We start from the raw sequence: 26697 nt of genomic DNA, 5'->3' as shown, positions 1-26697 counted from the left end.
CACCTTTTATTAAATTATGTGCAATGTCCGGAATTACACATGTGGCTTATTTTTGTAACCGAGGCTTTTGGATCCTAAATACACAGACTTTTGAATGTTTATAGAGCAGGGACAAGAAAAAATAGGGATATTCGTTTGAATGTTTCACATATGCTTCTGTCCATACTGTAAGAGTCAATGGGGTACAAATATTACAAGAACATGAGGGGGCATAAATACAGTTGAAGTCAAAATGATTAGCTCTCCTTTTTCAAATATTTCACAAATGATGTTTAATAGAGCAAGGAATTTTTCACAGTATTTCCTATAATATTTTTTCTTCTGGAGAAAGTCTCAATTGTTTTATTTCAGCTAGAATGAAAACTGTTTTAAATTTTTTTAAAATAATTTTGTGGTCAATATTATTAGCCTCCTTAGGCAATATTTGTTTTGGATAGTCTAACCCCAAACTTTATTACAAAAGTAATCTAAATGAAAAACAAAAGTAGTCAGATTACATTAGTATAAAGGTGTGATCTCTAAGAGATTATATTACTAACTACAAATTTTTTGTATTTTCTATACTATTTTTTCCTCTGGAAAATAATTTTATAGTCAATATTATTAGCCTCCTTAGGCAATATTTGTTTTGGATTGTCTAACCCCAAACATTATTACAAAAGTAATCTAAATGAAAAACAAAAGTAGTCAGATTACGTTAGTATAAACGTGTAATCTAAGATATTATATTGCTAAATACAATCGTCTCTTAGATTACACATTTATGGTAATGTAATCTGACTACTTTTGGATTACATTTAGATTTATTATAGAAGGTTAACACAAAAGTAATTATGTTTTAACCCAAAAGTGACTACATTTAGATTACTTTTGTATTCTAAATGTAGAGGGTCAACACAAAATTCAATCCAAAAGTAGTCAGATTACATAACCATAAATGTGTAATCTAAGAGATTATTTTATTCAGTAATTTAATAATAATTTTGTAATCTAAATGTAGTCTTGGATTTTTGGATTACATTTAGATTACGTTTGTAATCTAAAAGTAGAGGGTTGACACAAAAAGTACAATTTGTGTTAACCCCAAACGCTGTAACAAGAGTAATCTAAATGTAATCCAAAAGTAGTTAGATTACATTACCATAAATGTGTAATCTAAGAGATTATTTTATTTAGTAATTTAAAAATAATTTTGTAATCTAAATGTAGTCTTGGATTTTTGGATTACATTTAGATTACGTTTGTAATCTAAATGTAGAGGGTTGACACAAAAAGTACAATTTGTGTTAACCCCAAACGTTATTGCAAGAGTAATCTAAATGTAATCCAAAAGTAGTCAGATTACATTACCATAAATGTGTGATCTCTTAAGAGATTATATTACTAACTGCAAATTTTTGGTATTTTCTATACAATTTTTTCCTCTGGAAAATAATTTTAAGGTCAATATTATTAGCCTCCTTAGGCAATATTTGTTTTGGATTGTCTAACCCCAAACATTATTACAAAAGTAATCTAAATGAAAAACAAAAGTAGTCAGATTACGTTAGTATAAACGTGTAATCTAAGATATTATATTGCTAAATACAATCATCTCTTAGAGTACACATTTATGGTAATGTAATCTAACTACTTTTGGATTACATTTAGATTTATTATAGAAGGTTAACACAAAAGTAATTATGTTTTAACCCAAAAGTTATTACATTTATAATACTTTTGTATTCTAAACGTAGAGGGTTAACACAAAATTCAAAAGTTGTCAGATTGCATAAGCATAAATGTGTAATCTAAGAGATTATTTTATTCAGTAATTTAATAATAATTTTGTAATCTAAATGTAGTCTTGGATTTTTGGATTACATTTAGATTACGTTTGTAATCTAAATGTAGAGGGTTGACACAAAAAGTACAATTTGTGTTAACCCCAAACACTATTACAAGAGTAATCTAAATGTAATCCAAAAGTAGTCAGATTACATTACCATAAATGTGTGATCTCTAAGAGATTATATTACTAACTACAAATGTTTTGTATTTCCTATAATATTTGTTTCCTCTGGAGTAAGTCAAGTTTTTTAAAAACATTTTAAGGTCAATATTATTAGCCCCCTTAAGCAATATTTTTTCAATTGTTTACAGAACAAACCACTGTTATATAGTAATTTTCCTAATTACCCTAACTTGCCTAATTAACCTAGATAAGCCTTTAAATGTCACTTTAAGCTGAATACTAGTGTCTTGAAAGTATATTTACTCAAATATTATATACTGTCATCATGGCAAAGATAAAAGAAATGAGTTTAGAAATGTGTTGAAAAAATCTTCTTTCCATTTTATATAAATAAAAATATATTATACATAAATATATATTGTTTTGAACACAATACCACCATTTTCAGTGAATGTCCCAAATTTAACAATATGAATTTTAGAAAAGTACACAAAAGTAAAGTGTGTTTGTGTGCTTTCTTTCCGCAGTTGTTCAGCATATTAAAAGGCACAACATTGTGCTGAAGAGGGAACTTGGAGAAGGAGCGTTTGGGAAAGTGTTCCTGGCTGAATGCTACAATCTGTCTTCAGACCAGGAGAAGATCTTAGTGGCTGTCAAGGTTGGCTGTTTAAGTCAGTGTTTCCCAACCCTGTTCCTGGAGCCCAACAGTACATGTTTTGGATGTCTCCCAGCAGGCACAAAATGTCATAGACGTTAATATTAGGTTAGATTTAAGTTTTGATGTTGGGTGACCAAAATTCAATGACTAGCCAGAGTCTGAGGACAACGTTATTTTGATTTCCAATAGCATTGTCAAATGATGTTGATATTTGGTTGATTTTAGGTTGTGGTGGTAAGTGATCAAAATCCAATGTTGAGCCAACATCTTGAACCAACGCCATATTGACATCAAATACTAATATTTATTTGTCAGGTATGGCAACCAAAATCCAACATCTGATAGACGTCATAGTGGTAACGTCCACAAGCTGTCACATCATTAAACGTTGATATTTGGTTGTTTTTAGGTTGTGTTGGAAAGTGACCCAAATCCTCAAACATCTGTCCGACGTTGGGTTCTGACGTCAACCTGAATTTAATTTTCACCCAAAATCCAATGTCCCCACGGCGTTGGAGTACAACGTCAATCTGACATCATGTTGATGTCCTGTGCCTGCTGAGCTCCCTTATCTGAACCATTCATTTCAGGTTTTGGAGTCTCTTCCAATGTCCTAATCAGTTGATTCAGGTGTGCTTGATTAGGCGGAGGTTGAAAATGTGTACAGTTGGTGTGCTTTAAGGAACATGGTTGATAAACGATGGTTTAAGTTACTGTTGACATGAGCACACCGAATCGACATATACGTAATGCGTTTGTGTTTTATTCTTGCAGACTTTGAAAGAGGCTAGTGAGAACGCCAGGAAGGACTTCCACCGCGAGGCCGAGTTGTTGACCAATCTGCAGCACGAGCACATTGTCACGTTCTACGGTGTTTGCGTGGAGAGCGATCCTCTCATTATGGTGTTTGAGTACATGATGCACGGCGACCTCAACAAGTTCCTCAGGTATTGCTGTCTGGATGTATCTTATTGGAATAAAAAAGTGTGTAGTCACATTTGGTAACACTTTACAATATGGTTGCATGATTTAATGTTAGTTAATGTATTTGCTAACATGATCTACTACAATACTAACTAGTTCAGTGCGTTAACTAATGGTAACAAGCATTAATTTGTATTTTAATAATGCATTAGTAAATGTTGAACTATGAGTAATAAATGCTGTACAATTATTGTTCATAATTCGTTTATGTTAGTAAATGCGTTAAGGAAATCTTACTGTAAAGTGGAACCCCACATTTTTTGTTCAATTGCTTTGTCCTTGTTCAGTTTGTCAAAACTTTAATTAAAGGGGGTGTTCAAAAGATTGTTTTGAAACTTTTATAATCATGACATGACATTATGAATATGAATGTGATTTTATACATGCAATAATTAACCAAGTGTTACTGTAGGTTTGTCTATATTTAATCCAGAGTTGTGTTAACCAGCAATAACCAGCAATTTGAAGAGTGTGACTTTAACGTATATTAAATTGAATGCAATATCACTATGCATGCTTATGACGACCGTCATTAATCGTCATTCGCTCAGTTATATAATATTAAAGGCAATGGTGACATTGTTTGAGATGTCTTTGTTATGACAACTTGACATAAACAAATACATCATAACCTGTCTTTGTCAACTTGACATAACCAAGACTGCACAACTTGTCATAAATCTGTCATAAACATGAATGTCATGAGGCCAGGGCTGTTGCTAGACATTAAGCTCTGGGGCACAGCTCGCCCTCAAAAATAAATAAATAAATAATATATATATATATATATATATATATATATATATATATATATATATATATATATATATATATATATATATATATATATATATATATATATATATATAGTGGCAATCAGAATTATTTAACCCCCTGAATTAGTAGCCCCCGTTTATTTTTTCCTCAATTTCTGTTTAGCGGAGAAAAGATTTTTTCAACACATTTCTAAACTTAATAATTTTAATAACTCATCTCTAATAACTGATTTATTTTATCTTTGTCATGATGACAGTAAATAATATTTTATTAGATATTTTTCAAGACACTTCTATACAGCTTAAAGTGACATTAAAAGGCTTAACAGGGTAATTAGGCAAGTTATTGTATATGATAGTTTGTTCTGTAGCTTAAAGGGGCTAATAATATTGACCTTAAACTTTTTTTAATTAAAAACTGCTTTTATTCTAGCGGAAATAAAACAAATAAGATTTTCTCAAGAAGAAAAAATATTATCAGACATACTGTAAAAATGTCCTTGCTCTGTTAAACATCATTTGGGAAATATTTCAAGAAGAGTTCATTGATCTGTCTCTACCCAATACAACTATCGATTGGGAAACTGTATGGAATAATACATTCCACGCTTCCACAAACCCTAATCACCAGTTTATTCATTTTAAAACTATTCACAGGGCATATTTAACCACACGTATACGACATATCATAGGTTTATCTCCAAATCCATAGTGTATTAATCCTGTATTGTTACTATTGAACGATAACTCTCAATTTCCCTTAGATGCAAAGGTCCGTAAATTTTGGTTAGCTGCTTCAACTGCTACAAAGAAAATGTTGGTACAAAGGTGGAAACCTCCTCATGTCCTCTCAGTTAAACACTGGTTACATTCACTATTGGAAATACTGTATCTGGAACTGTCATCAGCACAGATCAACCATGCCAAAGTGGACATTCTTACGACATGGAAAATCTATATATGCAACGTCAAAGAAATCTTGGACACTTAACCCTCATCTGATGCTACGGATGTCAACTTAATGTAAAGTATCTAACAGCTTGGTCTAAACTATAGTTATTCTGTGTTTCCTGATGTGCGTATAATGGGGTGTGGGGATGGGGAATTATATGGGGTAATATCTGTTAAAAATATTTTTCTATCTGATTGTAAAAATTGTATATTGTCACTATCAAAATAAAAAACTAAATTACAAAAAAAGAAGAGTTAATAATTCTGACTTCAACTATATATATATATATATATATATATATATATATATATATATATATATATATATATATATATATATATATATATATATATATATATTAATCCTAAATGTAACTGAAAAACAATCTAAAGACACAACTGGAGTGATGCTAAGCTATTAAAAAAATAATTTGCATGAATATTAATTTTATTTGAATGAAATTCTATCGAATACAAAAAGATGTTTTATAGAATATCAGTTGTGTGTTGTCTTTACACCCGACTCATTGCCGAGAATTAGATTTATTAAGTCTTACCTCGCTGGCTCATCATCCCCTTTTTTGCTTCATGCAAAAAATCTATCAGGAGCCATGCTTAGTCTAAATAAGATCACCATCATATTATTTAAACTTTGTTTTGTCGACTTGCAAACTCACTGCGTGCCGACACCTCCGCATAAGCGACGCGTGAGCAGCGTCTATCTTTTCGGCGTGCTTATTTAAAACCAGGACTTACACCAGGAGCAGGAGTAATGCGTGAGGTACACAAGTATGTTTATTTTCTGTGCACATGCTCAGTTTGCTTTTTGATGAAACTACATTGCAGTCACCAGCGTTGATTCGGTTGCACATAAAGAATAATGTCTTTATTCTGGGGTTACCACTCTTAGTAAATTCACTTGTATATAAAGTAAGTCGTATCTCAAAAGAATTTACTGGGGCACTGGCGATTTTTACTGAGGCATGTGCGATTAATTTTATAACAGTCTCATTAATACTGTTCATGACCTCAGCTACAGTCGTACAAATTAAAATAGTCATCAAAATATCATTAAATATCAATGATGCTGCTATAAAATAATATTAGAGTAATGACTCTTTTTAACGAGCAGTTTTAATGACAAATTAAGTTAGTTGCACTGAAAAAAAGTGATCAGTGATCAGAAAAGTGACAGTCATGTTTATGACAGATTTATGACAAGTTATGTTGACTTGACAATGTCAAGCTTTCATAAAAAGACATCTCAAACAATGCCATCTTTGCTTTTAAAATGACATAGCATTTTAAAGGTGTCATGAGAGTCTTATGAACACCCTTTCAAGTAAACCTTCAGCTTTTCATGTATTCAATCAGAAAATGAGGCGTTCAAAGCATTTCTGCTGTTTTTAAAAAACAATAACACAAACTCATTCATTTAGAAACCAGATTGCTGAGGACAAATGATATCCTGTTATATGCTGATTATACACAGGTTAACCTTTTGAGCAATGTTATCAGGCAATTTTGGTTGCTTTTCTATTCAGAATGGGCAATAATATTGTTTCTGTAACCCATTGCTCCAATTAGTTCCCATGTGTCTCACCTAGTTTGCCTAGCAACATTTCCCTGTGTATCAACAGCATTAGTTTGCACCTGTGAGTGTAAAATGCATATTTGTGAAGCGTGTTGTGGATATTTTCTCTGCTCACCGCAGGGCTCATGGTCCTGATGCGGTTCTGATGGCTGACGGACAGATCCAGCAGCAGGCAGAGCTCACTCAGTCTCAGATGCTGCACATCGCGCAGCAGATCGCCGCAGGCATGGTCTATCTGGCCTCCCAGCACTTTGTGCACAGAGACCTGGCCACACGAAACTGTCTAGTCGGGGAGAATCTCTTGGTTAAGATTGGAGACTTTGGGATGTCCCGAGATGTCTACAGTACTGACTACTATCGGGTAAGATTTTTTTTTTAGGTTGTGTTTTTAGTTAGTACACTGAAAAAAATATTTATTGGATTTACTACATTTTTTTTAAAGGTAAGTGGTTGCAAACTATTTATATGGCCTGAATTTTAACAAACAATAGTAATATTCAACCTTATTTGTTTGTTTAAAATCAGCCCATATAAACTGTTTACAACAGCTTACCTTAAAAAAAGTACTAAATCCAATGAATCTTTTTTTTTTAGTGTAGCAAAGATAGTTTTGGGTCAAGTCGCAGAGCTGGTGCAGATGTATCCGCACCAGTATGATCGCTTGCGAAGAGATTTTAAAGACATGGAGGGGGTCACACACATCCCTACTGAAAAAAACAGCTTAAACCAGCCTAGGCTGGTTGGCTGGTTTTAGCTGGTCGACCAGGCTGGTTTTAAAGGGGTTTTGGCCACTTCCAGGCTGGTTTCCAGCCATTTCCAGCCTGGTCTTAGCTGGTCAGGTTGGGAGATGACCAGCTAAAACCAGCTTGACCAGCCTAGTCAGGCTGGGAGCCGAGCCTAAACCAGCTATGTCCAGTTGAAACCAGGCTGATCAAGCTGGTTTTAGCTGGATTTAGCTGGTCATTTTCCAGCCTGACTTGCTAAGTCCAGGCTGGAAATAGCTGGAAACCAGCCTGGAAGTGGCCAAAACCCCTCTAAAACCAACCTGGTCAACCAGCTAAAACCAGCCAACCAGCCTAGGCTGAGTTAAGCTAGATTTTTCAGCAGGGATCTTTTCTTCAATCCAAAAAAATTATTTTGCTGCTTGTTCAAACTACTTATTTAAAATGAGTTGAAACAACACAATTCTTAAGCTTTTGGGGACACATCCTAATTGTTTTACGTTCAAACCAATTAAATTGGTAAAAGCAATTAAGTTAACTTAATTGATTTGTGTTGGGACAACAGGAATGAATTGTGTGGAACCCAGTATTTTTTACAGTGTATGAGTTTGTGCATATTGGTGGTGCCATTCGTTCTGTCCGCATAAAATAGATAACAAAGTGAGAGCCACCTCCGTGTCGCTTCTTGTAGAGAGAGCTGTTTGCCATATGTGTTCATGAAACTTTTCTTGTTTCTCAGTCGCCATTGTTGTGTTTAGGGCTGCATTCAATTCAAGTTATTTTTATTTGTATAGCGCTTTTACAATGTAGATTGTGTCAAACTCTCAAGAGCAAATCCATCGATGCACAGCTCCACAAGTCCCAAACCAAGCAAGCCAATGGCGAGGAAAAAACGTCACCAATTGACGAAAGTGAAAAATTAAAAAACCTTGAGAGAAACCAGGCTCTGTTGGGCACGACCATTTCTCCTCTAGCCAAACTTCTTGTACAGAGCTGCAGTCTAGGCGCCGGAGGCTGGAGAATACTGGAAATCCATCGTAGAGAAGCTGCAGGAGTGAGTAGGTCAGGTACGGTGGGTGTACAAGCTGGCCCACAGGATCAATGCAGAGACTCGTACGTGTGGAAAGAGTGACACATTTACAACCACACCTACTGTAACTCCAGGGAGTTAGAGTGTTTGAAAAGAGTATACCGTCACTCAGCCTTTTCAGACTTCTGTTTGCCCTCAAATAAAGAACAAAAAAAACTTGATTTGAAGTATACTGGGGTTCAAAGAGAATCTGTAAAAGATTTCTGACTGAAAAACACATCCACGATGACCTACAGCCAAAGATAGAGCAAGATACAGGACGGTGGGGAGGAGTTGTAAACAACAGTATTAGGCAACCCAGGCTCATTCTGAAAACGTATTGCTACAGACGTTTCTGTAGACCGCTAAATACGTCTCGGCAACACGTTTTTCTGCAGTTTTTGTTTTCGTGAATCCACCAGAGGTCGCTGTGTACGCTTTTTGAGATCTCAAATTTCCCTCGCGAGTGCCATTTGCGCCTGCTGTTCTCGGGTAAACCCTCCAGAGGCCGCTGTCGACTGACTTTTTGACTGACTGAGCGAACGATCGACTGACCAGACCTCACCCTTCCCTAAACCCAACAAATTTTATCGATTCACCCGGCCACACACTTCCCTAAACCCCACCAACACGTTTCAAAAGCTATCTAAAAAAAGAAAAGCCCTCGTCTGATTTTTTTTTACCTACGTTTTTCGATTTTACCACATTCTCACCCTGTTATTCACTTGTTTATTTTATTTTTTGGATTCAGTTTTTGTCTTACCTGCTTTCTGGAACCGCTCTTCACCAGACTCGAACTCTGTCGTCGTAGTAAACTCCTCTCTGCGTCTCAAGTCCGCCGATCTACATGGCGCGCTAACGGGACAAACTGGTTGCAGCCGGAATGCCGTCCATACGGAGGTAAACGGTCAGCTGGTAATCGCGAAAAGGAATTGCGCGTAGCGTTCGTTTAAAAAAAATTAAATGCAGCCATACGTACCTCCGGCTACATAATTGGCTGTCTCCAGAAACGTTTGTAGGGCTACGTTTTCAGAATGCGCCTGTGTTGGTATGAGGAACATGGATGGAAAATTTGTCTTTTTAGATGCAAGAAATGGTGGAAAGGTTGAAAAAAACTTAGGCTGAAATTCTTTTAACGTTTAGATTTATCTGCAACGGGGTACCATTTCCAGTCTTGTGCAAGAATTCTGTTTTCAAGCCTGATCTTGCATTACTTCCTTGTCAGTTCTCACATGCTGTTGTGAATCGGAGTTTGCGAATCATGTAGTGTGTAAGCTCCGTCAGCAACTGAATGCTACCCCTGATAGTCACACAGGGTGAAAAAATATGATTTGGAAAATTATGCAGTGTGAACTTAGCATTAGTGAAATTGTAAAGATGCCAGTTAAATAGCAGTTGTCAATTAAGATAAAAGACGTAGAAGTATAAATCAACCTTAACATCGTCACCCAAACATAGGTATATAAGGGAGTACAGTGGCGCAGTGGGTAGCACTGTCGCCTCAAAGCAAGAAGGTTGCTGGTTCAAGCCCCAGCTGGATCAGTTGGCAATTCTGTGTGGAGTTTGCATGTTGGCTAGAGTTTCCTCCGGATGCTCCGGTTTCAAAGTTCAAAGACATGTGGTATAGGTGAATTGGGTAAGCTAAATTGTCTGTAGTGCATGTGTGTATGTCCTGGTCCTCCAGGTTGGGGGTTGAGCAATAGGTAGGGCCTGACGGAATCTGCTGACATTTTTTGCTATTTCTGCGCAGAATTTTGTTAAAAGTCTGCGGATTTATGCAGAATTATTTTGGGAGTATCATAGCTAAAACCATAATATATGAAATAAAAAGTAACACATTTTTAACTTGTATTCAATGTTTACAGTGTAAATCCAATTAGATCCACATATTTGGTAAACAAAGCAAGTCTCTCATATAACAGATCTACTAAAAGACAGAAAATATTACTTTACAAACTATATGGTAAATAAATCATACGAATATTTTCATATTAGTCAATATTATTACTGAAATGAATTTAAAAACTGAATAAATATAAATGTACACACATTTACACAAGCAAATAAACAGATTAATGATGGGGTAAAATCTGCTGAATTCTGATCGCGCAGATTCCGTGTGGGCCTAGCGATGGGCTAATGACCCATCTCGTAAAAATTAGATGTTACGAAACACCAACATGGTGCAGCTAAATATCAACCTCAATATAAATGGACCTGGGAGTAAGTATACTTTTATACGTAGATATGCAACTATTTGAAAAACTTTTATTATTGCTATGACTTCCAATAGAACTTCCAACTGCTATAACTTCCAATAGCAGCCTCTTCAAAACCTAGGAAATTGTATGTTGTTCTCTAACATTGATCTCCACTGTGTATTAAAAAAGCATTTAATGTGATGCAGACACCAAAATAGCCAAGATTATGTCAGTGTTCACATTGAGATTTATTGGTCCCTAAACCGAGATCAAGATGCATTACCATTCCATTCCGCTTCGGTTTCATTAGTTGGAAATGAATGCTGACTTCACAAGGACATTTAAAGGGATTCAAATTCTTTTTCCGACTATATGTATAAATCAATATTCTTCTCATGTTCTTGTCTACAGACCACTGAATACCAGCAATCTGACCACCTTGACCCTACCAGCTCTCTTCCTGTATGATGTCAGCAGAATTTCACTGTGTGTGTGTGTGTGTGTCCCGTCAGTAAGTCTCTTCCAGATTAGGAGTCAGGGAGGAAGGTGGCGTGGGAATCAGGAAAGAGGTGTTACCATGGCAACAGCAAAGAAAAAGAATAGAGCGCTTGCGCTGTCAGACAGAAACCGAAAAAGTCATTAAAGATCTCTCATTAGCATTCACCTCCATTCAGCACGAGGGCCTGTAGAGAGAACGAGAGAGGCCTAAGTTTGGGAAAAAAGAGACCTAAAAAAGGAGGCAATGAAAATATAAATGGATAGAGAGAGAGAGACGGAAAACAAGAACCCGAACCTTAAGCATTTGAAGAGGGATAGACAGAAGAGAGACATTCGAAGAGAGACAGACAGCTTCATTTATTCTTTGTTAGCAGGAAGTTCTTCTGTTGTGCTCCATTCATGTGTTCAGCGTGAATCATCCATCCAGTGATTGAATATGGCTTGAATGACGTTTATGCACGCAGAGCTGGGCTATTAGATAACTCGCCTCATCCACAACTGTGCCAAGTTTATTCAAGTTCATTTATCTCTGAACACTGATGAATATCGTGACACATCTCTATTATACCAGCCTCCACTGAGATTCAAATGCAGGTCAGTAGATGAGTGTGTGCGTGTACTACGTGTACACCATTGCTTAGGCCTACAGAACATCAGTTTCCATAGAAACAGCTGGTCAGGCACTGGCTGATGGGTGGAGTTATGTTGTGAAAGCATGTTGTGTAACCACAGAGCTTCTTAGGGGCCACATTTGTGCATTTCAACTGGTTGATGTCACTATTCCCTCTTCATTAACGCTTTAAGTTCCTGATTTATAACATTTCCCTACATTATTCCTGAGCGAATGGCCTAATAAACCTTGAGAGAAACCAGGCTCTGTTGGGCACTACTATTTCTCCTCTGGCCAAACTTCTTGTGCAGAGCTGCAGTCTAGGCACCGGAGAACGCTGGACGTCAATCATGGAGAACTGCAGGTGTGAGTAGGTCACCGGCGGGTGTTCAGGCTGGCCTGACAGGGTCAATGCAGACTCGTCTGTCACTGTGATCTTTCAGGAATCAGTCTCACGCTCTCTGCTGCTCCATGATTACCACAGCATCAGCTCAGGATACGGCCTCGTCCAGGATAATGGATACTTTGGCATCATTTCTTCGCATGTCTTGGATTGCATCAATGATGCTGCATAATCTATAGGAGCCTCGAGATGTGTATCCCCAGATGGAAATAGAGAATATATAAAATAATTAGCGTAGCTGCTGTTTATAGTGTATTTAAACGAGATGCAAAATGAAGTGTTAAAAATGAAAATAGTAGTTATATAAATAAACGTAGAAACAAACATGTAAAGCACATGAGTATTTCTAACAAAATGTCTGGTGCATTAAAACAGGAGGAGTGTGTCCAGCAGGTTGTTGTCAAGCCCTCTCATCTGCATGGAGCACACTCATGCATCATACCGTCATGTGATGTGTTGTGTACATGCTTTACTAAAAAGATAGGTCTTTAATCTAATTTTGAACTAAGAGAGTGTGTCTGAGCCTCGGACATTATCAGGAAGGCTATTCCAGATTTTTGTAGCCATAAATGAGAAGGCTCGACCACCTTTAGTAGACTTTGCTATTCTAGGTACTACCAGAAGCCCTGAGTTTTGAGATCTTAAAGAGCGGGTTGGATTGTAGTGAGACAGAATGTTCCTGCAGAGTTAAGCTCCTACCCTGATCAAACACACCTGAATCAATTAGTTTGGACCTGAACAGCTTTGAGTATTACAGGCAGGTGTGTTTGACATGGGTTACAACTGAAATCTGCAGGAAAGTAGATCTCCAGGAACAGGGTTGGCCACCCCTGGTGAAGGGTGTAGGTAAGACACAGGTGTCAAAGCCAGTCCTTGGAGGGCCACAGCCCTGCACACTATAGTTCCTGTTTCTGGAGATCTACCTTCTTGCAGAGTTCAGCTCCCACCCTGATCAAACACACCTGAACTAATTAATTAGGACCTGAACAGTACTTGATAATTACAAGCAGGTGTTTGATATAGGTTGCAACTGAAATCTGCAGGAATGTAGATCTCCAGGAAAAGGGTTGGCCACCTCTTGTGTAGGGTGTAGGTAAGACACAGATGTCAAAGCCAGTTCTTGGAGGGCCGCATCCCTGCACACTATAGTTCCTGTTCCTGAAGATCTACCTTCTTGCAGTGTTCAGCTCCCACCCTGATCAAACACACCTGAACTAATTAATTAGGACCTGAACAGTACTTGATAATTACAGGCAGGTATGTTTGATATGGGTTGCAACTGAAATCTACAGGAAGGTAGATCTCCAGGAACAGGGTTGGCCATCTCTTGTGTAGGGTGTAGGTAAGACACAGGTGTCAAAGCCAGTTCTTGGAGGGCTGCAGCCCTGCACACCATAGTTCCTGTTCCTGGAGATCTACCTTCTTGCAGAGTTCAGCTCCCACCCTGATCAAACACACCTGAACTAATTAATTAGGATCTGAACAGTACTTGATAATTACAGGCAGGTATGTTTGATATGGGTTGCAACTGAAATCTGCAGGAAGGTAGATCTCCAGGAACAGGGTTGGCCACCCCTGGTGTAGGGTGTACAGTAGGTAAGACACAGGTGTCAAAGCCATTTCTTGGAGGTTCCAACCCTGCTTAAACACATTTACCTGTAGGTTTCAAACAAACATGAAGGACTCAATTAATTTGATTAGGTGTGTTTAATTAGGGTTGGAACTAAACTGTGCAGAGGAACTGGCTTTGACACCTGTGAGGTAAGACAATGCATAAATGAGATCAAGTTGTTTGATACACACTCATGTCCAAGTGAGGTAGTGTTAAATTATGATTTATACATGTTTCTAGTCCAAATATCTAACAATTCTTAAATCAATAAGCATTTTCTAGACAAGTAAAATATATGGTCTAGCTTTCAGAAAAAAAATAACAATATAAAGTGGGTTATTGCCCTAAAACAAGCAAAATAATCTGCCAATGAGGTAAGCAAAATAGTCTTGTTTTCATTTTGAAATAATAAACTTTTTATTTGTCTATAAACTACCTTGATTTAAGATTTTTTAGATTTTAGATATTTAGATAACAGAAAATGTTTGACAGTACAGACTTTATGTGTTCCGCTGATGCAAATTAAGTAGCAGTGCAATCAAAACAAGAATCAAGAAAGTGGGAAAAACTCCTAGCAATACCTGCAACAATCACCAGCTTTGCCAGTAAGTGTCCATTTAAAACCAGTCAGAAGAATCTTGGATTTTAAACTGGTGCAAACTGGCCTAAGCTTTTAAGCAGGATGTTGTTGTGCGATTGAGTGTGTGTGTGTGTATGTTTGATTGCAGGGGGAAAAGGTTTCTAATAGTGCTTGTCCAGTAGACCACTTTATAAGTGACCCTTCCAGTCTGTAGATCCACTATGGGACCAGTGAAAAGCCTAAAAGCTTTTGACCTTAATATTTGATGAGTCCAGTATGTTAAACCAATTAATCTGAGACTAATCCACATACTGGACCACAATCTTATAATTAATATTTCAGAGGCTGCACATTATGGAGAAAGCTAATAAATGAAATGATTGGTTTTGGGGTTGAGCTTCAGGCCAGACCAACTCCCCGAGCTTACAGCATCCGAATCCTGAGAGGCGCAACTTACGGCACCATCTGAGGTCCTGAACTGGAAGTACTGTCAGCATTTGCCTGAGAGCTATTTGGATTGAACAATGCCCTGATAGCAAAAAAAAAAAAACTGTCTACTCTTTACTCTTGCTCTAAAAGTCTGTATGATTCTTGTCCATTAGCGCTTTTCAGATCCAGGGAGATTTGTTTAAGGAACTTGATTTCATGTAACGTCTACTATTGCTGATTTGAGTAAACTTGGACATATTAACATCAGTTCAACACAAATCAAATTTTCAGTGCTGTGCTGTATTTGTTTGTAATAAGACTAATCATATTGTTACCACTTACAGGGGTATATACAGTATATCATTTATATTGATTTGACAGATTCAAACCAAGGTCTCCTACATCACGGCTCAATATATCAGTTGACGCAGTGTGCGCTTACTGTTTTCACATGTGTAGGTTGGAGGTCACACCATGCTGCCAATCCGCTGGATGCCTCCAGAAAGTATCATGTACCGGAAGTTCACAACAGAGAGCGATGTCTGGAGTCTGGGAGTGGTGCTGTGGGAGATCTTTACCTATGGAAAACAGCCCTGGTACCAACTGTCAAATAACGAGGTACTCATACAGCACTATGTACAGACTAGTGTCATCTCTATGCAATGTAACTTTTAGTGGTAAATTATTCTTAACTACTTGGTCAATGCACCCTACATTTGAAATAATTGATACAGTCTACCTAGCAACATGCTAGAAACTACACGGAACAGCTTAGCAACCAGAAGTCAGTGGTGTCCAACTCTGTTCCCCATATTTCAAAGGCAGCTTGTTATAGAGAAAGTTAACAAATGGAATGATTGGTTTTGGGGTTGAGCTTCAGGCCAGACCAACTCCCCGAGCTTATGTAACGGAGGCCAGCTAGTGAAGTGCTGTGCAGGTAAACCTCACTTTAGTCTCCTTGGTAGAGCAACCGACTCCCATGCAGAAGGTCGCTGGTTCGATCTCAGCTCGGAGCGGGTTGGGTGGTGTAGGACCGGCAGGGTTACATTTACAGCATCCAAATCCTGAGAGGCGCAACTTACTGCACCATCTGAGGTCCTGAACTGAAATATTGTCAGCATTTGCCTGAGAGCTATTTGGATTGAACAATGCCCTGATAGCAAAAAACTGTCAACTCTTTACTCTTGGTCTAAAAGTCTGTATAATTCTTGTCCATTGGTGCTCGTCAGATCCAGGGAGATTTGTTTAAGGAACTTCCCTGCTCCTCTATCATTGATCAAACACAGATGAACCACATCACCAAAGTCTTTGGGATAAATTGAGAATTCCAGTCAGGGGTGTAAGAGAAGTTGGGACTGAAGGTAACCCTCCATAATAAAGGTTTTTCACCTTTGCTCTAGAAAGCACCCAGGACATCCTAGCTTTAACACAATATCAACCACCTAAAACACATTAACAACAAACTCGATGACCTTATGGTATTGTTTTCTAACACTCTTCCTTGACGCACACCAAAAGAAAACATTTTAAAATTCTTGCTAATGGATTGTTTTCTAAGTGGTTAGCATTGGATTTATAGATAATTGCCCAAGTTTTTTGGGAAAGACTTGGACTGCTTAATAGAGATTCCCTCCAGGGAAGGTGTTGCTCTTCTTGATGGAAATCTGGCTCATAGTCTTAGAAGTGTTAGTGCTTGACTAATCAGAGTCCAGGTCAGCAAGCAGACAGACAGGCTTAACTAGTCTTATACAAGTTGCCTTGAGTAGTCACACAGCCCATACGTTTTTAAAGTATTATCATATAAATGTGCCTCCATGACAGAAGGGTGTAAATTTGGTCCTGCAGAGTCTTGATCCAACATTACCTAGGTTTCCATCCAAAGATGTGAATCAAACTTATGCGCAAAACTAAAATATTGCATAAAATATTTGTGAATAAAGCACAGTTTTTAACCAATGAGAAAATGAAAACTAAGGTAATAGTCAAGGTAACTCAAGGTAATAGTTCTGGAGGTAATAATACTGAACCACTGTAGTGATAGACTTTGGCTGAAGGATTTTAGAATGACCAAAACAACATTTCAGATGTTTTACAATCTGGTCGGTCCTTCTGGTTTGTCTATTAATGTCATCTCATTGTGTCATTTTTGTTATAACATGATCTGTTAAAACAAAATCTCATTACTTTGATGCACATCCTGGAATTTATTCAGTAAATGTGCTTCCATCGTAGTTTATGCACATTTTTTTCTGCAATACTTCAAAATGCGCATAAAAATAGATAGACGGAAACATATCTCTTCTGCCCCTAGCTTTCTAGTAGCCCTTCGATGTTCAACTTTTCAAGGTGTATTTGATTAAGGTTCGATTAAACTCTGCAGGACTGTGGCTTTCAGGTACCAAACTTGCCCAATCCTGCTCTAGGAATAGGGTAAGGATGGTGTGCCTCTTAGGCCATGTCTACAAGTACATGGGATATTTAATAATATAGTTTTTCCTGTCCTGATAAAAGGTTCATGAAAGATAAAACTACATAGACCCATGAACGTGTAAGACCACCACCTTAGAAACTAGACTGGTCATGCTCCTAAGAAGCCACTTTTCTCCAATGTTTAGCTTGAACATATTTTAAATGCACCAGCTCATGAAGACTTTGGGGATTACTACAAACTTTCAGGCAGATGTGTTGGGGCAAACCCTATAGGCCTTTAGCCAACAAGTAGCAGAACTGGACACATCATATCTTGAAACAGGACACCCCTTTTTTCTGGTTGCTATAGGACTGGTTACCTTTCCTCCAAAACACCCAAGCAAGCAATTAAAAAATTGACTTGACTAACCAGAAGACCCTATAACAAACACTAACTGTTTGTTCCAAATGCATCCATCACCCTTCAAAGGGAACTTTAGAGTGAAAACACTCAAGGTCATCATATTTAAGTGTCATTCCAAACTGATGTGCTGAAGTTTTGAAGGATAAAACTGATGGACACTGATCATTAGAGCAGGGAATTTGTTTGGTGTCACACACTGCGTTCGATTTGGAAGACCTCGTCCCTATGCTCTAATCCCTTCAGATCCTAGGATTAGGACATAGGGATGAGTCCTTCCGATTGGAACCCAGAGTAAAGCAACAATTTACTAAGTCCTACATTCCTTCAATTTTTTTTCAAATAGATGAAGAACCCAAATACTTATGGTCACACTATATAAACTTTGTCACATTTTATTTTACTGAACAGTCCTTTCAAAATGCAGTTTGTCCAACACATTTCTGACCATTTATTTGGTTATTTTGGTTGACCTTTTATTCTTTGCTCTTTTGTTTAGGTGATTGAGTGTATCACCCAAGGTCGCGTACTGCAGCGACCCCGGACCTGTCCCAAGGAGGTGTATGACTTGATGCTGGGATGTTGGCAGAGAGAGCCGCACACCCGACTCAATATTAAAGAGATCCATAACCTACTTCTCAACTTAGCGAAGGCATCACCAGTCTACCTGGACATCCTGGGATAAACATATGGAACGTGTGGGACGTGTATTCCTGAAACTCCGACCCCCTCCTCCTCTATCCCACCTAAAATCTTTTTCTTCTACAGCTTTAACAGCTCCTCTACTGTCCTGCTCCTCTTCTAAATGTAAACATCTAGATACACTGGCAGGGATTCGTGTCCGTGTACGCTGACTATGATTGATGTATTTCTGAACATCGAATTGAAAGAAGTGATTACTGTTTAGTTTACCAAGAACAAAATCCCCAATGGCTGACCATCCTAAACGTCTGGACCAAGTTCACAGCTGGATATTCAAGCTCAGTGAAGGACATCGATCTTAACAACAAATAGGAAACAGCAGATTCACGAAAAACGACCAAAAACGACTATGAGGAGGAAAATAACTACTTTTCTGGACAGATTTGGTCCTGTCATCTGATACAAAGCACAGAACATGAAGCTAGCATGGTGATCAACAGTGACAAACTGCAGCTATATCTATACGTATACATGATATGTGTATATAGAACTGGACATCATGTAGTTTTACAGTTGAGCGACTCTAATTAAAAGCTTCTGGAAGCTGACGGGATGTTATTGCTGCCGAGCTTATCTGAAATGGCAAAGTAACCCACTAAAATGTCTCAAGAACACGTGTTATTTATAGTGGGACATGTCCCACCACTTTTGCCATTTCCTTTGATTTTGTCCCACTACTGAAACAATAGGCAATAGGGTTTTTCCAGAGACATTAATGCATCTCCAGTTGTTGAGTTTGAGTAGTGATATGGTGGTGGAATAAGGGTGTGTTTACATGACACTGTAAATGGAGAAACTTTAAAGTTTTAAATAATTTGTTGAGAGCCCGGGTGAAACTGCCAAATTCACATGACTTTAGATATGGACACGATCTTTCTAAACTCGTTCATTGAAATCACTCCCCAGTGGAGATTCACTGAATAAACATTTACAGTTTTTTTCCTCATCTCAAATTAGTTTCCAACTTCAACTTCATCCTCATTATTTATATAGTACATTCAAAGTGCTTCACATAAGACGTAGAAATGTAAAATATTCACAATTTGGTGCCGACACGGTGGCGCAGTGGTTAGCACTGTTGCGTCACAGCAAGAAGGACAGAGACTGCAGGTTGAGCACCCCCTGCTGGCCTCACTAACACCACTTCCAGCAGCAACCTAGCGTTTCCATGTGGTCTCCCATCCAGGTGCAGCCCTGCTTAGCTTTAATGGGCAACCATGTGAGAGTTGCAGAGAGCTAGCTGCCGGCACAAATAAAAATGCCAGGGCGAAGATATTTTGAAAATGTGACAGCTGCCGGGTATATGCTGAGATGAAAGCGCATAAATTACAATGGAAACACATTTACCGAATAAATTCCAACATGCGTATCAAAAAAGTCATGTGATTTTGCCTAAACAGATCATGTAATAGCAAAATGGGTGCAATGGGGCCGCATTAATGGACAAATCAGCAGACTAATCCAGCCTGATTTCTCAAGGAAACGTAACTAATTTACGTTTTGTCAGTTTAGTAGCTAATACAAAAGAATTCGAGTTCAGTTGTATGAAAATGTACGATTTTTAAAACAGAGGCATAGCACCAAACCCCATGCCTAAAACCAACCATCATTAGGGGGTAAGGACATCATACTAAATTGTACAAATAAGATTTTATGAATTTATACGAATTAGCCACTAAATCAAAAGTTACGAATTGCTGTGAGATTGTGTTGGACTGACCACAATGTAAAACATCTGAAATGTTAGTTTGATCATACTAAAGTCCCATTCAATCTGAATTGTATGAATGAGATCCTACGAATTTATAGGAACTAGCCACTAAATCAAAAGTTACAAAATGTCGTCAGATCGTGTCAGACTGACCAAATTGCAAAACATCTGAAATCTTGTTTTGGTCATTCTGGAGTCTTATAGTTCTAAATTGTATGAATGTGACTGTACGAATGTATACAAATTAGCCACTAAGTCAAAAGTTACGAATAGCTGTCAGATCGTGTTGGACTGACCACATTGTAAAACATCTGAAATGTTGTTTTGGTCATTCTAAAGTCCTATTCATTCTAAATTGTATGAATGTGATCGAATGAATGTGATTGTACGAATGTATTCGAATTAGCCACTAAATCAAAAGTTACGAATTACAGTGAGATTGTGTTGGACTGACCACATTGTAAAACATCTGAAATGTTAGTTTGATCATACTAAAGTCCCATTCGTTTTAAATTGTATGAAAGAGATCTTACGAATTTATATGAATTAGCCACTAAATCAAAAGTTACGAACTGCCGTCAGATCGTGTTGGACTGACCACATTGTAAAACATCTGAAATGTTGTTTTGGTCATTCTAAAGTCCTATTCATTCTAAATTGTATGATAATGTGATCGAATGAATGTGATTGTACGAATATATTCGAATTAGCCACTAAATCAAAAGTTACGAATTACAGTGAGATTGTGTTGGACTGACCACATTGTAAAACATCTGAAATGTTAGTTTGATCATACTAAAGTCCCATTCGTTTTAAATTGTAGAATGAGATCTTACGAATTTATACGAATTAGCCACCAAATCAAAAGTTACGAATTGCCATCAGATCGTGTTGGACTGACCACATTGTAAAACATCTGAAATGTTAGTTTGATCATACTAAAGTCCCATTCGTTTTAAATTGTATGAAAGAGATCTTACGAATTTATACGAATTAGCCACTAAATCAAAAGTTACGAACTGCCGTCAGATCGTGTTGGACTGACCACATTGTAAAACATCTGAAATGTTGTTTTGGTCATTCTAAAGTCCTATTCATTCTAAATTGTATGATAATGTGATCGAATGAATGTGATTGTACGAATATATTCGAATTAGCCACTAAATCAAAAGTTACGAATTACAGTGAGATTGTGTTGGACTGACCACATTGTAAAACATCTGAAATGTTAGTTTGATCATACTAAAGTCCCATTCGTTTTAAATTGTAGAATGAGATCTTACGAATTTATACGAATTAGCCACCAAATCAAAAGTTACGAATTGCCATCAGATCGTGTTGGACTGACCATATTGTAAAACATCTGAAAGGTTGTTTTGGTCATTCTAAAGTCCCTCAGCCAAAGTCTGTCATCTCAGTAGTTCAGTATTACTTTTGTTGTAATTTGTTGTCAATTTTATTCGCAAATATTTTATGCGCTATTCCAGTTTTGCGCGCAAGTTTAATCTGCATCTTTGGATGAAAGCATAGCTAGCGTCCCATGTGCGGAAAACTGTTCCTACAAAACATCTGTCATGTAAACACACCCTTAGATGTTAAGTATGACATTTGGACATCTCATTGTTCACATCTGAGTTTTGAGCAGACATGTTTATCAGATCATCTTTAAATTATTTAAACGATGCATATTCATAAGCTACGCCTTAGCCTTTTTGTGATGTCGCAACCAGCATGTTTGTTTCCCGCCACTAAATAAACAGCCACAATTCTCAAGTCTCCAAAACAACACGCACTACGGAGGGCTTGATAGAGGAGTCATTCGAGACGATGTCTTAATACCATCAGCTTGCATTTCTTACAGGAGCTTAATTACGCAAAGTGGCCGATTATGATGGCGCTGGCTAAATTACGACCTCTCTCTCGCTCTCTCTCTCTCTCCTTCGCCATGTTTTACTACTGAGTCGAAGCACTAATGTAGTACTCAAGCTTCGGGTTGTACAACTGCTACAGTGTAATATATATTTCATTACAGGACAAATGTCTCCTATTAGCAGCAACTCCCCGTGGACTCATACATGCTATCAGTGGGGAGAAAAAGGAGCGAACAGGATGAAGAGAACGAGACAAGGACAGGAAAATACTGTTAGAGAGTGATTAATAATGTAATAAATAAGAAAACCCACATTTCTTCCCTTTATCGTACACTAAAAATGATTATATCTATTTATCACTATAGAGATCCTATCCAACTGGGGACTTCAGTCGAACAAAAAGCCTCCAAATCATTTATATTGTGGTTTTGGTGGACATTCGTTTATTTATTTGTGGAATAATCTTGAAGAATAACTGAATTGTTTTTATTTATTTTCTACTTGAGCACTTTTGCATTTGATTTTTGCCTGTAAATTATGTACAATTCTTTTTTTTATGTTCGAGAATGAATGTAGGGGTGATTTCTAGATCATGGGACGTATCGATAAACAAAAATGACGATGTAAGATTACATATTTTGAGTAAACGGTGAGAAAGCTTTAGGGTAACTGTCCATATTATAAAAATAATGAAGGCTTTTTTTGGATTGTGGCACTATTTCATGACTATTAGGAACAATTTGACCTCAAATCCTTATTATTTTATGGATCTAAACAGTCATTCTAATACAGGTTCACTGTTGAAGAGCGTTTTTCTTTTAAATATGCGTCATAAGAGAGCAAAACAAACAAAAACGAATACTTTTTAACAGAGATGCCATTACTTTTTTCCTGCATTAATAACAACGCCTTTTTATTACAATATTGGGTTGCGGCTGGAAGGGCATCCGCTGCATAAAACGGAATGCAGAATAGTTGGTGGTTCATTCCACTGTGGCGACCCCTGATAAATAAGGGACTCAGCCGAAGAAAAAAGAATGAATGAACGAGTTGAAATCTGTTTAGTTGTCATGAATCAATACCACAATCCAATCCAAACAGAAAAAAAATTTGTTGAGATACTATAATTTTTCAGTGGTTTAAATGAATATTGCCTCACGCAAAAAACATCCACACAAACTGTGACTGCATATCATAATATCTTCTTCGACATGTACAGATGTACTTTCTGATGTTTCACGATGTCTACAAGCTAAATGGCTTCCCCAATTAAACCACATGACAAGTGTTAACCTGGTTATATTTCATTTCTTTTACAGTTAAACAGGTGACTTTTACCATCTTTGAATCAATTCAGGGTTTGGCAGGAGGATTTTTGGCTAAGCATAAATAGTTGAATCTGATTAGACCATTAGCATCTCGCTAAATAATTTACCAAAGAGATAATTTTTGATAATTTTCCTTTTGGAAGCTTCTGTAGGTACGTCGCAGACTAATGCTGTATTCACACCAGACATGGCATGCACAAATAAATTGCGCTATTCACCCGTAAATATTTGCGTGAACATTTTGAGTTCGTTTACGTGTAAATTTGCTTCATTCGCACCTCAAATTCACTTCACAATAGACACTGATTCGCATCATGGGCAGGACTTCTGTTTGCCCGGTGGCTTTAGCTTCATTACTAAATGGTTAACATGGATTTTATTGAGAGAGTAGTTGTGCTTTATGTGTTTTATGAAGGTTGAAAAACAGTGTAAATTTGTTTGGTCTACTAGATCCTTTCAGAGATGCATCCAGCTCTGTGAGTTCTTAAACTCCTCCTGAAACAGAAACTCCTCCAATGTGATGAGCTGTTGTCCGGTGTCGGTAGGACGATTTACCCTCGGGACACAAACAACAGGTGCTATGTCATAATCATGGCCCTACAAGAGCCAGCTCATGATTGGTTAATGCGATGCGAATGTCCGCTGAAGTTCAGATTTACTCTAGATTAACTCTAGCGATTTGCGCAATTCACAAGTTAAGTGCGTCTAACGCACAAATGCTCAACTCCAGCAGCTTCATTCAGGCAAATCGCATTATTCACACCTATCACGCTATTCGCGCCAAACGCGTCTTTCGCAGCACCTCATTTGCACCAATTGTGTCATTTGCGATGACTCAGTTGCACAAATCGCAGCATTCGCGCCACTTCACTCGCACTAATCATGTCATTCATGCCGTCTCATTCGCACAAATTATGTCATTCACGCGCATCATTAGCATAAATCGATTTAATCGCGCCACCTCATTTGCACCAATCGTGTCATTCGCAACGACTCATTTGCACAAATGGCGGCATTCATGCCGCCCTATTCGCACCAATAATGTCATTCACGCTGCCTCATTCGCATGGCCTCATTAGCACCAATCGTGTCATTCGCGCGGCCTCATTAGCACCAATTGCGTCATTCGCGCCACCTTATTTGCACCAATTGTGTCATTCGCGACAACTCATTTGCACCAATTTCGTCGTTCGCGCCGCCTCATTTGCACCAATCGCGTCATTCGCGATGACTCATTTGCACAAATCGCGGCATTCGCGATGCCTCATTCGCACCAATCATGTCATTCGCGCCACCTCATTTGCACCAATCGTGTCATTCGCGACGACTCATTTGCACAAATCGCGGCATTCGCGCTGCCTCATTCCACCAATCGTGTCATTCGCGCCACCTCATTTGCACCAATCGTGTCATTCACGCCGCCTCATTCGCACCAATCCTGTCATTCGCACCGCCTCATGCGCACTAATTGTGTCATACGGGCTGCCTCATTCGCACAAATCGCATCATTTGCGCCGCCTCTTTAGCACAAATCGCGTCCTTCGCGCCACCTCATTAGCACAAATCGATTTATTCACGCCACCTCATTTGCACTAATCGTGTCATTCAAAACGACTCATTTGCACAAATCGTGGCATTCATGCCGCCTTATTCGCACCAATCATGTCATCCACGCTGCCTCATTCGTGTCATTCATGCGGCCTCATTAGCACCAATCGTGTAATTCGTGACAACTCATTTGCACCAATCGTGTCATTCGCGCCGCCTCATTTGCACCAATCGTGTCATTCTCACCGCCTCATTCGCACCAATCGTGTCATTCGCGCTGCCTCATCTGCACCAATTGTGTCATTTGTGCTGCCTCATTCGCACAAATCGCGTAATTCACACCGCCTCATTAGCACAAATCGCGTCATTCGCGCCGCCTCATTAGTGTCATTCGTGCGGCCTCATTAGCACAAATCGCGTCATTCGCACCGCCTTATTAGAACAAATCGCGTCGTTCGCGCCACCTCATTTACACAAATCGTATAATTCGCACAAATCGTGCTGCAGGATGCCTATGCGCGTCTTTGCATTGACTTAACACGTAAATCACTCGCGTTTGACTCTTCATTCGTGTCTGGTGTGAACACACCATTAGACTGATGGAAAATGAAAAGTTGATGTTTACAACATGATACGACAGTAAAGTCTCTTGATTATTACACCAGAAAGAAAGTTTAGTTCCTACCCATATTAGCCTAGAAAATATCAACTTTTTTCCATCAGTCTTAGAGAGTTCTAGCTTAAAATCAAAACACTGATCATTTTGCACGAGATGTTAATGTCTAATCCGATTCAATGACCTATGCTAAGCTAAGCTAAAACTTCTCCTGCCAGACACAGAGATTGGCTGAATGGATTCAGAAATGGTAAAACTCAACTGTAGTAAAATTAGCATAATTTTTACGTCATAAATAAAGTGTTCCTTTAACATACAGAGGATTTCTGCAAAGTATCAAGTAGTGTGTGATGATTTCATCAAACTCAATCAAAAATCAAACACCCTTGTCTGTACTGTACATGATTTCTCTGAGCTATATGGATCAGTCGATCTGTCCGCCATTGTATTTAATAAAAGTGTAATGTCTTACCTCATGGTGAGTGTGTGTGGAGTGTGTTATTGTGACAATGAGTAATGCGCAGCTTCATGTTTATAGGTTGGTCAATAGAAAGGTTCATACAGAGTGCTTTGACAACATAGGCCGAACGTATTGACCTACAGCCACTAAAATGCTTTATTGACAGCCATGTTTTTTATGTCTTACTGGCCGCCGGCCTGAAAAAATGTATTTCATGCCGGACCACGATGGAGGCCAGAGCGAGTTAAAAACAATTTATGATGAAACGGCACAATCCATAAAGTTTATGTCTAGCATTAGCCATAATGCTAAAGCTTCAAGAGTAGATTAACACAAGTACTCGTTCCAATTCCCATTTCACTGACGCATACCGAGGGGAAAAGAAATGGAGGACTGATCAATCAGGGGATCGATGGTTTGTTTTGACGTTGTACATTAAGACCTAACTAATTGCCAGAGGGCTAAATGCTTTTAAAAACACATCCAATGCACTCAGTAGGAGTTTGTACAGCAGAGTCTCGAAGGAGTTCTCCAAGTGTGCAAACAACCACAGCGCCAAACCAACAAACATCATCGCTTCTGATCTCCTT

At 38.1% G+C, this 26697-nt stretch overlaps 2 protein-coding genes across 2 annotated transcripts in view; one reads left to right on the top strand and one right to left on the bottom strand.

The window, feature by feature from the left end:
• Nucleotides 1-26102, top strand: part of ntrk2a (neurotrophic tyrosine kinase, receptor, type 2a) — a 122591-nt gene extending 96489 nt beyond the window's left edge. Inside the window, exons 13-17 of the mRNA XM_056463045.1 lie at nt 2482-2612; nt 3387-3559; nt 7038-7278; nt 15501-15659; nt 18371-26102. Of these exons, the coding sequence (XP_056319020.1) occupies nt 2482-2612; nt 3387-3559; nt 7038-7278; nt 15501-15659; nt 18371-18556 (890 nt within the window). The 3' untranslated portion in view covers nt 18557-26102. The remainder of the gene's footprint in view (nt 1-2481; nt 2613-3386; nt 3560-7037; nt 7279-15500; nt 15660-18370) is intronic.
• Nucleotides 1-26697, bottom strand: part of antxr1a (ANTXR cell adhesion molecule 1a) — a 370977-nt gene that overhangs the window by 39036 nt on the left and 305244 nt on the right. The window lies entirely within an intron of this gene.

This window comes from Danio aesculapii, chromosome 8 (assembly GCF_903798145.1).
Source record: "Danio aesculapii chromosome 8, fDanAes4.1, whole genome shotgun sequence".
Lineage (NCBI taxonomy): Eukaryota > Metazoa > Chordata > Actinopteri > Cypriniformes > Danionidae > Danio > Danio aesculapii.
Note: the sequence above shows the minus strand (reverse complement) of the source record. Positions and strands in the feature narration are given on the sequence as shown.